The 17,992-nt window shown below is 42.2% G+C and overlaps 1 protein-coding gene and 1 long non-coding RNA gene across 5 annotated transcripts in view; one reads left to right on the top strand and one right to left on the bottom strand.

The window, feature by feature from the left end:
• Positions 1-63: 63 nt before the first annotated feature.
• On the top strand, positions 64-1,009 carry LOC116059301. Of its 2 annotated transcripts, none has more exons than XR_004107282.2 (4): positions 64-315; positions 423-504; positions 688-730; positions 872-1,009. It is a non-coding gene; the product is annotated as an uncharacterized LOC116059301 (long non-coding RNA). The 2 variants fall into 2 exon arrangements; XR_004896253.1 differs by having other exon boundaries at positions 688-745.
• Positions 1,010-1,505: 496 nt separating this feature from the next.
• Positions 1,506-17,992, bottom strand: part of tex2 (testis expressed 2) — a 31,703-nt gene continuing 15,216 nt past the window's right edge. For 2 of the 3 annotated variants that reach the window (XM_031312283.2, XM_031312282.2), the window contains 11 exons: positions 14,808-16,587; positions 12,948-13,148; positions 11,714-12,077; positions 10,719-11,002; positions 9,585-9,728; positions 9,361-9,460; positions 6,219-6,339; positions 5,601-5,723; positions 5,114-5,323; positions 4,223-4,343; positions 1,506-3,320 (listed from right to left, as the gene is read on the bottom strand). In XM_031312283.2, coding sequence (XP_031168143.1) covers positions 3,171-3,320; positions 4,223-4,343; positions 5,114-5,323; positions 5,601-5,723; positions 6,219-6,339; positions 9,361-9,460; positions 9,585-9,728; positions 10,719-11,002; positions 11,714-12,077; positions 12,948-13,148; positions 14,808-16,562 — 3,573 coding nt within the window. In that variant the 5' untranslated portion in view covers positions 16,563-16,587 and the 3' untranslated portion in view covers positions 1,506-3,170. The remainder of the gene's footprint in view (positions 3,321-4,222; positions 4,344-5,113; positions 5,324-5,600; positions 5,724-6,218; positions 6,340-9,360; positions 9,461-9,584; positions 9,729-10,718; positions 11,003-11,713; positions 12,078-12,947; positions 13,149-14,807; positions 16,588-17,992) is intronic. The other variant, XM_031312285.2, reaches the window with a different exon arrangement.

Here is a 17,992-nt window from a genome sequence, read left to right as displayed (position 1 = left end):
GGAGGAGGGGAAACGTACAGTCCGTATGAGCCAATGAGAAAAGACCCACAGACACCGGATGTGCTATAAAATAGTTCCGGGGGACATTTTCTCCGCAGATTGCAGAAGACGTCCATTTCTGAGACCATGCTGTGTCTATTCCGACTCGAAATATTTGCATTTAACATGGCTAGGAAAAGATTGTTTGTGTGCATATTTTTAAGTCAGTATTATAATACGTGACTTAAGTATGCAGAAAATGTACTTTATATTATAAAGCATTATAGTGCATGTTGGAGCAATGTGACTGGGCCGCATGAAGGTGGAAATGCGGAGGTAAGTTTGTGGGTTTTTTTTCCGACAGTCTGGCAAATTTACTATAAATTATTTTCTTTTTACAATACAAATTTTACAAAATCTACAATATGTTGTGCGATCAACAGGGCCGGTAATAAACTCGGATCCATGCGGTGGTTTTGAGCTACACGAGGCTTGAAGGATGATGGCCCTCCATGACTTTGACGAGTGAGTATTTATCAAAGAAAAGTTTAAAATCTTTTTTTTTTAAGTTCATGAATGATGATTAACGTGCGTTAGACTTCTGATGTAAACAAATGAAGTCAACATTTAATCTGACTTGACCCACAAACACCAGTCTGGTGTGCGTGTTTCAATAATCGTGTTCATTCAGACATTTTATATTTACAGGAAATAGGTTTCGGTGTGGACTGAGCCCAGCAATAGCAACATGGTAAGTATCTTTTGGGTGAGCAGGAAGTTATGAACAATGCTCATGGTTAGACTTCTGATTTTGTGAAGATAACACAAGTCTGACATGACTCTCAATGTCTTTTAATGCATGATGTTTTCAATAACTGTTTTTGTTCTGCAGCAATCAGACGGTGCTCTGGAAATGGACAAAGCTGACACCAGGACTCAAATTAACATGCATTTTAGAACCAGAAGTCTGAAATATATTGGAACTGTAGGAGTATAATGCCATGTATGAATAAAGCATTTCTTAACAGCACAGTATTGTCGTTCATTTCATTCCACTTACACGTTTTGGTAAATTGATTTTTAGGCACTATAGTTGAAACCTGAATTGCCTTTTTCCTTGGCTATTCACACAGGTCAAGACTAGTGCAAGATCATACGTCTTGTTATAACTGGGGTTTCTTGGCAATTTTACCAAGTCTCTCTTTTAAAAGCAAGACACAATCTAAATGCAGTAACTAAGATTTAAGTCTAATATCTAAGAGTTGGCATTTTGAATAAGTATGCAGTCCTTGTTGACTTGCATCATATTATAAATCTGCTTGTGGGTGTACATTTGTGTATTTTTTCACCTTTTTATAGGCAAAATGATTAGTCCCAAATAATCAGATTAATTGATAATGAAAATATTTGCTGCCCTTAACAGAAATGTAAAGCAATCTTGATATACACAGATGGATGGCTTCTGATGAGAATTTGGCATTGTCCTCTTAATTTTCTTATGTTACACCACAATGAAGCACAAACTCTTTCCAAGCAAAAGGTTTTATTGATCCACAACGATCGAACCATAACATTCTGTGACATCACTGAACACGACAGTAATTTTTGATATTTCGTCACTGTGCAAATGAACACCACCGAAAACAAAAGTCATGACACAACGTACACAGTAATGGCACAAAGACACTTTCTATCCTCAACTGATGCAACAAATGTGGTGGCTCACTACGGAGGAATGTTTATTTTAAAGGCACTTTCTGCCTAACACACTTCGCCAGCACATTTAAACATAAAACATGTAAAATAATTGTCTGTAAAGCAGCCGGCCGTCTATGGCAGATTACAAAATAGCTGTTGTAGTTGATATGGTGTTATTCCTCTTGAATGTGTACAGTACAGAACAAAACTGCAAATCAAATAATTCAACAAAAAGCATTCATTTGAATGCTGACATTAAATAATATGGCTAATATCCAGTATGTTATTTATTCAAATTAAACAGGAAGAGTGGGTATGTTCCCCTGTTTACATAAAAAAAAAAAAAAACTAGGTTTTTGAGTTTATAAAAGGGTTTCAGTCTGCCCAAACTTAGGCTGTACATCACTGGAGTGACCTTAATAGGAACACGATAATTAACTGATTGCTAATTTGTCACTGTTTACCTCATACTTAGCCTTCAGGCAGGACTGAAAGATTGCTTTGGCAATAAAAATGAAGTTATTACTTTTGCTCAACTCTGAATATAACATGAAAAGAAGTCTTGAAGCATGTGTAGAAGCACGTTGTCAGTGAATGAGCTATACTTAGCACAGCTAGGGAGCTGCATTCCTATTTATACATTCATTAGACCTAAGCAATGTTCAGCTGCTGTCTTTGCAGCTATGTTTTAATTCTCCCCTTTAAAGTCAGTTTTAGCTCTAATCCCTACCACACAGTTAAGCACACAGGCTGTTATGGTATGATAGTGTCCATTGTGGATTTAAACTGAACTGTGTCTTCGATAGACACAGCGCCATTATCTGTTTGCATAAAGGTGCCGGTCGACTGGCACAGGCAGCAGTGTGGATGGGTAATCAATGAGTTGATATCCCTGTGAAATGTGTATCAAATAATAGACAAAGGGGCTTTCAGCAAAACCATCTCCAAATTTTAGGATTAATCCGTCAAACGTTTGCTCACTCAGACATACACACTTCATCAGTGGCCTCAAAGTTCTTGTAGAGTTATAGCAACAATAAACCACTTGATTAGAAAGGTTGCACAAAAATGTGCACCATACAACTACCATGTTTGGTGCAGCTGTACATCACAGGTATTATGGTTCTTCTGGTTGAATCTGATGGCTGTTAGTCGATCCATCACCACACATTTGTTAAGCAGTCTCGACATGCCCATGTATTTCATCAGAGAATGAATCATAATATTTTATGTCACACAAATACAACTGTGCAATTGGATGACAATCTATCAGTCACAATTGTCCTCGGTTTTCCTGCTTTTAGTTACCCCAACACTTCCAGTTTTGTGAGTGCACTTCATCGGTGGTGCAACAATGGGACTGGAACATGGGTAAAAATATTGGAGAGTTGGTCCGACCCATGCGACAGCCATGGGTCTCTGAGAGGGGCGGGGACTTGCCATATTACCATGCTGATAAAATGTCTGTCATTATGCACTTTGAAAAGCAGTCTTCACATGTCAGAGACCTCAGACTCCTCAGGTTCTGGGTCCTTCAAGGCATCATTTGTCATAGTAACCAAGTTGGCATTGGAACGTGTGTCCATGGCAGAGTGCATTATGGGTAGCCATACATCGTCCATGTTTGGCATTACAAATATTTTCTGTGGGAGGACAAGCACAGTGACAAGCAAATTCCTTTTAATTTCAACAATAAAATGGAAATATACCTAATCAAAAGCTATCTTTCTAGTGAAGGGAATGAAGCAGAAACAACGGATTAATATACTTTTCAACTAAAGAAATATACACCAAATAAAGACAGTGGCATGAGAGTATATCTGCTAACACAAATTGGAGAAAAAATGACCTGAAATACATCATCCCCTGTGCATATGCTGTATGGACTAGCCAGACCCTCCACCGCAGCGCTGTGGAGGAAGGCCTGGCAAAGCGATACTATGTCGACCCGACCTGGAAATGTTTAGCTAAAAGTCAGTCAGAGAGTAATGTCTGGAAACCAATGAGGCCTGAGTTTGTTGATGTTCAGCATTTGTTGAAAGCCAGATGTATACACTCACTCACAAATGACAACAGTGAGCACTGCTGCACTGTATTTTACTGGAGGCATGGTTTAGGGGGGTGGTACATAATAATAACCCACAGAGGAGTCAGGCAGGGATAAATGTAGATGTGTGGTAGACCTGACAGGGACAGTAGTTTGCAGCTGTGCTTCAGGGCAGTTCTCTAGAGGCAGGCGTATCATTACTTTGGATATATATGAGGGGTGGGAAAGCCACAGGCACATTGCTTTGAAGTGCATGTAGGTGGGCAGCCATACATGAATCCCAAAGTCCTTATTTATGACCTAAATTATCACCCTAAAATATTTGGGGTGACATTGTCCTTGCGTAAAGTTTCAGCCTCTCAGTCAGGCAACTGAGGTTTTTAAACTGCACAGAAGTTGATACACACCATAAAATATGACATAACCTACTAATTATATTAACAATGTAATTTAATTGTATTCATGACTCAGCATTTGCATATTTTTCTCAGTGTATACCTGGAATTCCTGGTCCAGTTTCTTCTCAATCCAATCTGTCACATGAACTAAAGTGACCTCCCTCTCACCCAGTTTAGGCCGTGCTTTCAGCTCCAGGTGAGGCGGACTCCGGAAACCATACCTGACAACCAAGAGGACACATTCATGTTTAAAAATGATATAATCTTATACAAGCTGAATTGCAGTCTGAGTTTTCAGATAGGCTCCATGAAAGTAGGCATCTTTGGTTTATTCTACAAAATGTAATACATTTTCATATTTTACAACATAAGGCAGTGCGACACAAATTAAGATCAGGATGATGCTGTATAGATCACTGGTTCCCGACATTTTTGGCTTGTGACCCCTTATTAAATGAGGCAGTCTACTTCTGACCTCTCATCATAGATCATGGCCTCAGTGTGTGCATGAGTTTTGAGCAATTCAGCCAAAGCGTGATTTTTCCATCTAGGATTGTTTTTTGAAGGTCTTTTAGATGCCTAAAGAGGTGAAAGTATTGAGTATTCATAAAAAAACATTATTTTGAAACAGAAATATATGTTTTAATCAGCCAGTGACCCCTCAGATTGTCCTTTCAACTTACAGATTGGGAACCAATGAAGGTGATCATTATTATTTTTTCTAAGATAGTCATTATAATTAAGCTTATAAAGCACACAGTGTGTACTTAAGGATTTAACATTCCACATCTTCAATGAAAATACAAACATGTGTGCCCTCATTTTCTTAAATATCAAGAATATTAAGTTCATTTTTCACATTTCTATTCTTTTATTGTATGTCTGTATTTGCCCAAAAGAGGGCGCCAAGTTATATTCTCAAACCAGGATTCCCACACACTCACTGACTACATCCTCAGTTCAATGCACCCCTCTCTGGAAGTGAACGTACCATATTCTGTCCGTGGGGGGAGGTGGGATGTTGACAGCCAGCGTCCCACGGAACTCTTGCACCTCCACGGTGAGCAGCAGGGGCGTGTTAGACACCTCCTCCATCTTCTTCTTAATAAACTCCGTCTCTGTGGCTTTCTGAAAGTACTTTGACTTAGCTATCTTGTCCACGAAGCGCATGATCTTGCTGGGCCTGTGGCCTCCCACGTAGCTACGTGAGCAGTGGATGGAAACGGAGGAGGAAGGGAGGCAAGGAGTGAGTCAGGTTCATTATTTATTCTGAACAGCATCTCTTGCTACTCAGCACCCACGATGGAGGGGAGTGACCGGGTGCTACATTAAATCAGCAACAAACTTTCAGAACATTTGGGACTGAGTGGGTGGGCAGACTGAAAGGGCAGAACAGGCTGCTTCAACACATCAGTGTGAATCTGTTTCTGCTCATTTTCAATTCAAGTATGTGATTATGTAAAGAGACATGTGCTCACCCCTCGGCTCCAGGAAGAATGGCTTTGTCACTGAGGAGTTCAGGGGGGTCCTCTTCATCCGATGAGCCGGCACTAGACGACTCCTCATCGCTGTCTGCCAGACAGTATGTCCGTGGCCTGGGCCTGTCACACACACATAAACACTCATTGTTGCAAAGTCATGCTTTAATGGTTAACAGTTAAAGCTAATTCCCATTAAATGCATTCCCACTAGTGATGAAATCACAGGGAATTAATCTCCAATGATTCACTTAAGAAAAGAAACCAGAACAAAATGTGTTGTTTCAGTGACAGCGTCTATGGGCATCAATTCCCAAACTCACCAGCCATTGGACAAATCCACAGTGGTAAGCGTCCAGAGAGAGGATATGTATATTAAGAGAAGGGAGCAAGAGGACATTGTGAAAAAACAGATGTGAACTAATGGTTCTAAATGCAAATCTGCTCAATTAGCATTCAGCTCAGAGCTGTTTGTTTAGCAAAAAAAAAAAAGGCTAATCCTTCAAACAACCTATTTTGGCCTAGTCACTGAGAATGTGTTATAAGAATGACAAACACAAACAATCGCTCGATAAACTCAGACTAAGCTTCATTACTAAATGTGATTAAAATCCTCACCACTCTTTTCCGTGCTCCCCGAGCCCCTCCCCCTCCTTCCCCAGACGGGCCAGGTTCATCTTGGTCTCTAGTGTCATGAGGAAGGAGCCCGTGTAGGAGACCTCCAGATCAAACCACAGACCTGGACAGAAACCACGCATACATATTACATCTCAAAATTATAACCATGCTACTTTTCATCCCCAACAATACCAACTGAGAATGCTATTTCTATGAGTAAAGAAGAACCTCCTGCATGGTGTCTAATTGCTGTTAGGTCCCCTGCAAAGCTGCCAGGAGGAAGTCCTATCTAGCAAACACTGAAAAGGTCAGCTCTTGGGCAGAGGTGCCTCCTTATTGGCTTATCAGGCTACTTCCTGTTTACACTTCTCAGGAGGCGACGGGAGAACGATCCCCCTGCTGTTTGCTCAATTAACCATAACGTCATTTATAACTGATAAGTGATCTTTATTAATCCTCTGCCTCGCTCCTTTTTACTCTTCATTCTAGTCTCCATAATGCTCACTGATGTGTATGTGTGTGGCAGCAGTGTCAAAGAGAAACTAAATGACAGCATTAAGTCAGAAAACGTTGGACAGTGTCTCGTCGTCTCTGTCTAGAACGAGACACAGAGGAGGGAGAGACGGTCTGGAGTGCATAATAAATGTCAACATACTGTAGCTAAACCACTTCTACATCGAACTGGGAAATATATCACTATAACAGCAATATTATATGAGACAAGATATTGCCTTGAATCAAAGTTATTGTAATATACTGTATATAGCTTATATGTCGGTCAACCAGACTGAAATATCTCAACAACTATTAATAACTATTGGATGGATTGCCATGAAAGTTTGTACAGACATCCATGATCCCAAGAGGATGAAGTCTACTGACCAAACACGTTTTTTTTTCCGGTAATGACACCACAGTTGACATTTTTGTTTTTTGGTGTAATGTCTCGACAACTGTACTCAATGCATTGGTTTATGACCAAATATCAGTCAAACTAATGACATTCCTATTAACCTCAGCTATACTTTGTGCTATGTAGCAAATGATGGAATGTTACCATATCAGTGGTTTACACTGATTATCGTTAAACTTTACAGAAATGACTAACCATAACTATACATATTATAAATACTTCATGCCTAAACACTCAAAAAATGGAGTGTTTATGATGTCAAAAGGGACATGATGATCTTTCTGCTTAAATCATCCTCACACAATTAAACTATGTGATACTGTCACGTACATCTCTTAACATGTTCATGCTCACAACACGATAACCTCTTGTGATATGTTGCCAAATACCTTTATTCTGACACCACCCAGGGGCCATGTATTACTTCACCACGACCACCAGATCAGAAACACATTTTGCACCTCAACCTTTAGCTATTTAATGGTTTGGTTTTCTTAACAATGAGCATTACAGTCTTACAGAGCCATATCAGCCAATCCTATTTTATGTCCAATCCTTGATAGTCTTGTAGAATTGATAAACATATGATCACATTATTAATGTCTGGGTACTGAATAAAACATTTTACTTAATTATATAAGTAATGCCGAGCTTTTCGCAAGCTTGTGTGCATTTAGTAGTTCTTGGGAGCACAGTACAACTATTGTAAATAAAATCATGTCCTCCCAACATTAAGGAGTCAGGAGGCACTCACTCACTCTCCTTCTTATCATCACAGGAAAAAATAAATATTAATACAGTATGAAATTAGGAATGTCATTATCGAAGCAAATGCATCCTGTTCTGTTCTGTTCATGCAGGTTTACAAGTGCTTCTAGAGATACTAGTCCCCCAGGACTAATTATGTGCTGGGATCAACGGATTATGCTTTGTGAGTATATTTCTGTGGGTGTATAGGTTGAGACAGAACACATTAATGAGCATTGCAGACTCAGCCGTGTAAATGTGGCTGACAGGAGAATGACTCATGATTGGCTGCTTCATCTGAATAGCAAAAGGTATCTTCAGACATTAGACTAAACCATCTTTTAATACACCCTGAATATTTCAAAAATTAGGACAAGAATACAAATATGGCAACCTACACATTACATCTATATTAATTAAGGGGAAAAATAGCAAGCTTTATTTTAAAAAATGTCCTCCTTTGCTCTTTGCTTAAAAGCAATTTTCAATTCAATTTCAATTTTATTTATAGTATCAAATCATAACAAGAGTTATCTCGAGACACTTTACAGATAGAGTAGGTCTAGACCAAACTCTGTAGTTTACGAAGCCCCAACTATTACAGTGGTTGCCTCAAGAGCAAGCATTAGCAGTAGCTATTGCGACAGTGGCAAGGAAAAACTCCCTTTTTTGTTAGGAAGAAAACTCGGACAGACCCAGACTCTTGGTAGGCGGTGTCTGACGGCACCAGTTGGGGGAGTGGTGAATGGTGGCAATAATAGTCATAATAAAGATAGTGAAACAGTGATCACAATGGTAGTCGTAGTAGTTCATGTCATAGTAGGGCACAGCAGGGCGTTACGGGGTGTAGTGTGGCACAGCAGCCTGGGTGGACGCGGTTGGACATTAGCACAACTAATGATTAAAACATTGCTCCCACAACATGTTCATCTTCTTCCCCTTCGTAAGCTTCTCATTTCTCATTCCCCCCCCAAACCAGGCCACCTCGGTAGGAATTAATATGCCATACATCTCTGTATTGTCTCTGTGTGTCCAACCTATCCCTTTGCTGGGGCTCAAGGCAGGCGGCGGGCAGGGTGACTCAGTGTCTCAGTAATGGATGAGGGGGACCCAAGACGTGAAGTTTAATTACTGTGGCTTACTAGAGCGAGGCATGCAGAGGGGCTAGACTCCAGAGCAGAGAGGGTTGGAGTGTAAGGGAAAATGTCTTAATCCAGAAAGAAGAGGAGCAAAGCTTAGGGAAGATGGAGGAATGGGACGAGAGGGAGATGGACAGATTAAGGGGGAAATAAAAGTGAGAGCATGTCTCACTATTCTGTCAGAAAGGCAAGAGGGAGAACTGATAAACAGCCTGGGTTATGATGAAGGATGAAGGATAGCAGAGGAAGGGGAAGAATATTGATGGCAGGTCTAAAATCGGTTTTGTAGCAGGCCACCACCATGTGGAAAACATGACATACCTAGTGTAGCTTCTCTTCCTACCTTGGTGGTCCACAGAGGGTTTAGAGGCATGAAGGATCTTAGGAATGGAAAAGCCCATGTCTAGCTCTGTCAAAGTCAGCTCATTCATAACATATGGCAGCTGAAACACAGAAGACATTTAGACACAAAATTGTCTCTTGAACGTATCACATTGTGGATACATTTTTCTAATGTGTTAGTTATACTGCAGATGTATGTTTGTACAAGCTAGCACCAGTACCCACCCTGATCTTACTGAGCTTCATCTGGATCTTTTTGGAGACTACATTGGCCCAGTATTTCTCTCCCAGGAAATCCCAGAACATCCTTCCCACAAAAGCGTTGACCCAGGCCTCAGGCTCCACCGTCTCCTCTGAACTCCTGCGTATCTGAAGGACACATCATTTTATTTCAAGAAGATTAAAGGTAAGTTAACAGGTTCTGATCAAGTATAATAACAGTCTTTATCAAGCCTGGCTTTGATCCAGGCTCCATCTACTTTCATGGCCAGATTAGCCTGTTGGTGGGCCTCATGATCACAATATAAACTCATTTAATTAAAGCAACACCAAAGATTCTTTTGTACCTTAAAATAATGTTTCCAAAATTGTTTCAGTGCTTCATCAACTCGTAACAGGGTGAACGGCACTTCTGCATTCGCTTTGCAGCCCTCTATCGGCTAAAACCGCACTATGCAAGTTTGCCAGATCAGGTAGCGGATCTGTAGTTCGAATGAGAACAGTAATGGACAATTCCACTTCCAACCTGTAGGGGGACCGAAGAGGAAAAGTGCTTTGGTGTTGCTTTAAGGTCTGTAAACTAGATTTTGACAAAGGGCCACTTTACATGAAATGGCCACACAATTAAAAATACTCTGTGGAGTTTTCTTGCATACAAACAAAAGTTCTGTTTACGTATCAGATATCTGGATAACTTACCTGGATAAGAAAAAAAAGCATGTTAATGCAAAGTATAAATGCAATCCATTACAGCGTAAACCTCTTCTTAAAAAAATAGAGATAACAAAAATCGGATGTCATTATCCAGATAATGTATCCAGATATAGATTATGTGTTAAAACAATTTATATTCCTTACTTGCCCTTTGTTGACGCATTGCCAAGTTTATTTTGCACGTTACAAACATCAACCATCAAATACAAACAAAACAGGGGCTATTTTTAGAAAAAGATTGCTCCAAAAACTTCACAGGATACTTTTAAGTAAAAAAGCAGGGGCTGACTTAGTTGATATTATTTCACTAACACATCTACAATTAGTAATAACTACAAATTACCTATGACCTAGTGACATGACCAGGTGATGCCCATTTTGCCTGGTTAGTCTTTTCAGCCTCTCATGTATCCCCCAGTCTCTCACCTTTTTGGTAGTTGTGGGGCTGCACTCGGGGCTGGGCCCAGGGCTGTCGGTGGCAGTTGGACTTTTCTCTGGGGCCTGAGGGTTGACATATTTGGCCATGTAGACATTATAGTCCAACAGCATCTTCTGCTTCATTCCTCCAGTATAGCCACAGGAGGGAGCAGAGGAGGTCTCTCTGTGGCGAGACTGAGGCAGCTCCTCCAGGCTACCTCGGCTGCTGCTCCTGCTGTCAGCCTCCAGGCCTCCACCAGATTGAGTGCTGCTACTGCGGGAGGGCAAGAAGGCTAAAGTGGAGGGGGGTGGGAGGGGGAGGTTTTTGTGATACAATTATGCATCAACAACATTTCCAGCGATTCAAATCAATGCATCATATGTTACATACATAATGCATGCTCAAGGCCTTGGATAGTGAGCATCTATTATTTTATTAATTTCTCACAACATACTGCAACAATCTGAATCAGCATGCTTTACACCAGATGACACACTGCATCCTCTCTCTGAGTCATATTAGCACTGGAACAGTCATTTTCAACATAACTGCTTTGTATATCCACAAAACAGGCTTGGTATTTAAATCATCTTTCCAGTAATCCTGTTCACCCTGCACTGCCTTTATCACTAGACCCACACAGTGCTAATGTTTTCCTTTGAATTGGGCCTTATCCTTGCAGGCTTATATCCCACAGTGGAGACCAATGCTATAATATACTGCTTCTCTGTGCATGTAATCCTGCTGACCCATTCACACTCATCTGTTCGCTCAATTGAGGGGATTGGCAGTCCCTAAACTGGGGTTTATGCACAGATCTGATGGCTGTGTAGTTACATCTTCAAGAGAATGGCTATTCTGACTGCGGAAGGTGATGTGTGTCTGTGCAAATATAGGATGTGTGTGGAAAGGGTGCGAGAGACAGATAAACCCATATACTGTACATTAATGGCTGTTTGCATTTTGGTGTGTGATACTGTACACAGCTCAGTCTTAAACTCACCACTCTTGCAGATGCCAGGCAGACTGCCACCTCTTCCCTCTGACTTTATTCGAGACGCCAGCAGAAATCTCCGGAACCACTCTTCCTTCTCCCGCCCTGTCCTCCCAAACAGGTAGATAGTCAGATCCCCACCTCCAGAGGTTGGTCTTTTGGGTTCCTCTGCTGACCCTGATACCTCAACTTTCTCGCATTTGTCCGTTTGTTCCAGCTTCTCACCCAGCCCTGTTAGTTTCTCCTCCCCAGCTTCGGGCTTCTCTACCTGGGCCTTGGACATGAAGTTCTCCTGCTTGGCCAGCTCAATGCCAATGGGGTACTTCTTGTTCCAAACTCTCTTCCTAGCCAAGCTTTGGGGCACCAGGTAGATCTATGGGGGGCATATAGACGAGTTCATATAATCAAAGCATGAACATGACAATGTTAGAGAGTGTTGTTGTTGTTGTTGTTGTTGTTGTTTTGTTGTTGTTTTTGGGGCAGTAGATTGTCCACATTGAAATGACGACAAATAAGGACAAACTAAAACTAAAATTGGCAGCAACTGGGGAAATGTTTTTGGAAATATAAACCAAAGGTGCAAACGACTCATCTAGTTTGTAATTACATTTATCTAACGCAAAGCTCAATTTGTCTTTGACCAGCAATGTAAGAATATATCCCTTGTATTGTTAATGTCTGTTTAAGTCCGTCTTGAATGTGACTTGCTGTTGCAGGTAACATTCAAGACGGACTAAATACCCACAATAATGATGGTGAAATTATACTTTAGGGAGCCTTTCAGTTCCAGAGAGAAGCTGCATGATGACGACATCCATAATGACCCCTTTGCTTCATTAATTGAGAAATGTCTTCTTGCTGTCCTCGCTTTAGATATACAAAACACATGACTCAGCACAATACTACACAAGACGCAAAGTTGTGTGTACAGGGTCAGTGACTGTGATATTCACTCCATGTTTACACACGGTATGTGACTCTGACAATGAGTAGCCTTGTCACTGAACTTGACCTATTAGCAAGCATGCACTCAGGCAGAGTCAAATATGAAGGGATGTGTGCTTGATGTCACCATCTGTAAAGCTCATCATCAAAAGCACAAATACACTGAGAAGCCAGCAGAGACACACACGCACTGAACACATTCATATTTTTCCTTCTCTCACATAAGCACACAGTCTGAAATTTCAGCATCTCTCTTGCATTTCTCATTACCCACACACACCCACAACCACCACCACACCTTGCTATCCGTCAGGTCATAGATCTTCTGGCTGATGTAGGTGACATCCGGTTTAGGCTCGTTGTGTGTGGCACGACGGGAGATGTTCCGGTTAGGCTTGGACAGACGCAGGACAGAGCCCTCTAGACGGACGTAAACAGAGTGGGTCAGCGTGGCATGGTACGTCTCCGGGTCGTAGCTGTGGATCTCATTCATCCAGCCCTAAGAGATTGAGGGTGGGGGAGAGGGGAAGAGTTTTAATTGACACAGTCTCTAATTATATTCTCACCAACACCAAGGAGTTTGGAGTTCCGGTGTTCACACTGGACAAATATGCCAAACGTTTATTGTGCATATATATTGACAGAAGATAGCATCATCTAACCTGTCTATGAGGATTCTTACATTCAGGTTAAAAGGATATCTCGAAATAGAAGTTTTGCCCCTTATTCGAGAAACTTCACTTGTTAATGTGGATCTCCCCACTAGTGAATAGAGCGCCAACGATAATGGATGTTTGTGGTTGATACCAATAACGACCTCAGAGTTTTAAAAAGTCTGATGATATATCGCCCAATATTAATATTAATAACAACACATTTAAATAACATTTATTTAGTTGTTTTTTTTTAAACTATGTAACGGTGACCGCAAACATATCTTTGGCATTCTCTGTAATGCAATTAGTTACTTATCGGTCAACATAGATGCCGATATATCTGTGATTACCTAATATCACAATTGCATTGTGGGGCTCTACTCTTAAAAAATGAAAAATGTGTAGGTATACAAACATTTTGTGTGCCAACTGTCATCAATAAACATCACTCCTTGCAGTATTTTTCTAGAATCACAATCAAATCACATACCAGTATATTTCAAAACAAAATTCTCACTCAGGAGGTGCGGTGCCACAAAGTTCATACAACACAACAAAAGATAAAGTTGAGCATCTAAAACACTGACTCTTTGTTGATCCTCAGAGGAAGAGAAAGATGAAGAGAAAGTGTGCCCCCACTGCTATTGCCCTGCACTTGTGTGCTCTGGGGTCTATCGTTCAAATGTGTGTATAATGTACTGCACAACTGCAGAGCTCCTCTTTTGGAACAGCTGTGTCCTCTAGCCATAAGGCTCTCCTGTGCAACAGCTTGGTATCCACTAAGGCACACACGCACGCACGCACGCACGCGTGCATGCACACACACACTTACATAACTCCTCAAACTACTAAACATTTAAATTCTAGCAGAGTTTGTACAGCACTGACTGGGGTTAACTGAGAACAGGGGGCAACTGTGGTGGCCGCTCTCATTCAAATGTTTGGTACAAAGCAAAACTGTAGCCATCACTGGAGAAAAGTGTAATAAAACCCAATATGTTGCTGCTGGTCCCCATGAGGCTGGATCAAGTTTAATTCTTATTAATTATTGTTATTCTTATTCCATTATTGTAGCAAAACTATTTGCAAATGTGTGTGGAGAGTTCTGCAAATGTCTCTTCAGAATCTGCGCATGCGTAATCAGAATCTCCAAAGCTGTATTCAGATTTGCAAGTGTAGTGTTGCAGGTGATCTGTGTGGCTCCTATGCTGCATGTGTAAAACCTGTAAGGCTAAATCTAATATAGGTTATCTTGGCTATATAGAACAAGGTGTTTTTTGCGAGTGTGCAAGTGTTTTACTGTGCAAAGCATGCAGCCTAAATATGCAAAGGATAATGTTGAAGCAGAGCAAGACCTTAATGGTAGTCCTAGAGCCAGTGAAGCAAGGACACCTGCTAAACAAAAGCCAAGATATTTGAGAAGAAGATCCAAACAAGTTTACATTTTGAAGTCTTACAGCAAAAGGTCCAAACTTGGCCATACATGCCATGCTTTGTCTCACCTTGAAGGTTCCAGGTTCTTTGATATCCAGCTGGGCCACATTCCAGTGTTCTATCATTCGCTTCCCTCTTCTCGTCCCTGATGAGGAGCGTCCAGGAGAAGACAGCCAGAGGACCAGCAAGGCCAACATGAACCCAGCTACTATCCCATGCACCACCGCACATACATAAGGTGGCACTGGAAGGACTATGTACCAGTAAACCAACTGTGTCAAGAAGATGAGGCCAGTCACAGGCACAGTCTCCAACTCCTCCTCCTCTTTCTCCTCCTCCTCTGTGTCAAGTTCACTACCCAACCCAATGCTACCAGTACGGGGCTGCCGGGACCCAGGGCGATCCCCATCTGGCGTTTCTGTATCGGTACATATCTCAAAGTCTTCACTGTACAGTTCACAAAAGTCCTCGTCTTCCTGTCGAGCAACCAGGGCCGACATAGAGCAGCGGCCCAGAGTAAGAGAAGGAGACTTGGGAAAAGTGGACGAGGAGGCCTGGGTGAGGGCTGGGGCTGGTGCCAGTGATGGGAAGGAGAAAAAAACAGAGTCAGGGCCCTTGCCCGTGGGGGTTTCTTCCTCTTCTGCCCCTTCCTCCTCCTTGATGCTATAGTTGTTGTTACCTTCTGTGTGTCCGTTTACCGCTGTCACTCCGCTGAGCTCTGACGCACTGGAAGACAGCGATTTGGCACGATGAGTGGCACTCCCAACAGCTCCCACGCCAGACTCATCCCCCATGATTTTACTAAAAAGCTGCAGGGGGTCTGACATCACCTCTGACAGCCGTCGCTTAGTATCCTCTATCCTGGCCTCCACCTCTTGGACCTTGAAGAAAGACCTACCATCTGGGGACCTGATGGGGGAAGAAGGGGCTGTTTTGGAGTCGCCACCTGCTTTCTTGACAATGACAGGGCTGGAGCACAATCGAGGCTGGGAGAACTGTTTGAAGAGTTGCATGTTGCGAGGTGGAGGCCGCTGGGATGTCTGCACTTGCTGTTGCTGATGAGGCTGGTGGTGAAGATAGTAATGAAGGGGCCCTTCCTGATGTTCGGCCTTCGAAGTGTCCGTGGAGAGAGACTTCACAAAAGATTTCATTAAGTGACGGTGCCGCGCATGTGATGGTGCGACAGCGGTGGACGCAGGAGTGGTTTCGCGAGACTCCACGTCATTGGACAAGGACCTGACCAGGCTGAGGAAAGGCTTGGAGGAGGACAGCGCTGCAGACTTGCAAGGGGAGGAGGAGCTAGAGCTTGTGGATGAGGGATTGGCTGAGGGTCGGTCAGAGGGCCAGGAGGAGCTGGCAGGAGGGGTGGAGCTCAGGTGGGGGTGCATGGAAGTGGGGATAATAGTCACGGCTTGAGAGGGTGTGTGTGGGTGAAGGTCTGAAGGCTGCACATACAGGGTGGTGGATGAAACGGGGAGCACAGCAGCTCCAGAGGACGTGTCCACACCGGCAGATTCAAACAACAGCTCCTCTTTTGCCTCCAAGCCTGTGGCGACAGACTGGTTGTCAGCCCCTGAAGCTTCTAGACCTTGAAGTACCCCTGCACCATCAAGCTCGGATTTAGCCCCAGCTGATCCAAGTGGTAGGCCGTAGAGCTCCTCTTCCTCTTCGTCTTCCTCCTTCCCCAGAGCAGAGAAGTGGATGGTGATGATGTCACGAGAGAGGGAACGCTGCACCTGCAGCTTGGGTCCAGGGGTGTGACGGGAGGGAGGAGTGTCAGCATGCTGGCCACTTCCCCTGCTGCTGCTGCCCTGGTTGCTCATCACCACCCTGCACAGGGCTCACAGCCTGGGAGAGACAGACAGAGACAGAAGCAGTACACTGTAAATAACCACAGAAACACTGAAACATTGGTATGAAACACCGGTGCATGGAAGGAGGTTGAGAAATTGCAGAGCAAATCAGCAATTTGACTACATAATTTCAGAAATCCCCACATGCTCTACACACTTTCAATACAGACACACACACAGTACAAAGGACTGAAGAGCACAGCCCCGCAGCTCTCTATTCATCCTAATGTGAGTAGACTGGACAGGTATGTCCATGCTCCCCGATCCATTAGCCCTCATTATGCAGGGCTTCAGCTGACAGACTGAGTCGCTCTCAGGCCTGGCCTTTCTCTGTCTTACCAGCATCCTACTCACTCACTAGCCCCCGCTATGGCAACATGATTAATGGGTTATTTCAGAACACATGAGCCTTGAGGAGAGGGGCCATCAGCATTTCAGCTGTATTTAACTCCACCCTCCATGGGAGGCAGACTGCAGCTGACTAAATGCTGTGAGAAGGAGAAAACACGGGAAGGATGCTACTCTGGCTAGTGGATGGAAAATCATCATTATTAGATGGAAATTATTATTTGGAAAGATTTTGATTATTTTAACTTAAAACTGCATTAAGTTGATCATTTTGTTCACATAGAGGCAGTGCAAAAAGCTGAAAACAACAATGACAACTGCATATTGTCACCTTATAAAGTTGATATGGCTAACATATTAGAAATGTTTTTACATCCAGCAGATACAGATCGACATTAACATTTATTTGGACTTTGGACTTTGTCTGCCTTTTGGTGCAGTGAATGTAGCTGTTGCACTGTTGGTTTATCTGAGCTTTTTTTTTTGGAGCGGTGAGACTGAACCAAAACAGCAAAGTTTTGGGCCATAAAAACAAAACAATAAGCTGAAAGATACTAAAATGTTCTTTATAACTGAGGGGAACTGTAGAGTTGGATGATCATTGCATAATCATTTAACCCATTGTTCAACCCATTGTTCATATACAAATAAATAGTGAAGCTTTAAACTTTGGAACCTTGTGTGTACATTCATTTAAAATTCTTATTTAGTCTTTTTACTTTTACTTATTTAAATTCTTAGCTCAGATATTGTTCTGATACTTCTCATTTCATTTGTTGTGTCTGTCATTTAGTCCTTATATTGAAATTTTTACTAGGCTATAACTGTCATGTATTACATTATTTCTGCTTTATGGGATTGTAAAAAAACATAAACATATACATAAATATAACAAACCCTCCTTCCCTCGCCCATGAACAACATGCAAGACATAATCACACAACAAAGCAGCTGTTATAGGCTCCAGTGATCACAGGAACAAGGCGTCTATTGTACAGTCTCAACACAGCGGAACCAAAGTCATTCATCATGCGGTGATTTCACTAAATGGG

Source organism: Sander lucioperca, chromosome 21 (genome assembly GCF_008315115.2).
Source record: "Sander lucioperca isolate FBNREF2018 chromosome 21, SLUC_FBN_1.2, whole genome shotgun sequence".
Taxonomy (NCBI): domain Eukaryota; kingdom Metazoa; phylum Chordata; class Actinopteri; order Perciformes; family Percidae; genus Sander; species Sander lucioperca.
Note: the sequence above shows the minus strand (reverse complement) of the source record. Positions and strands in the feature narration are given on the sequence as shown.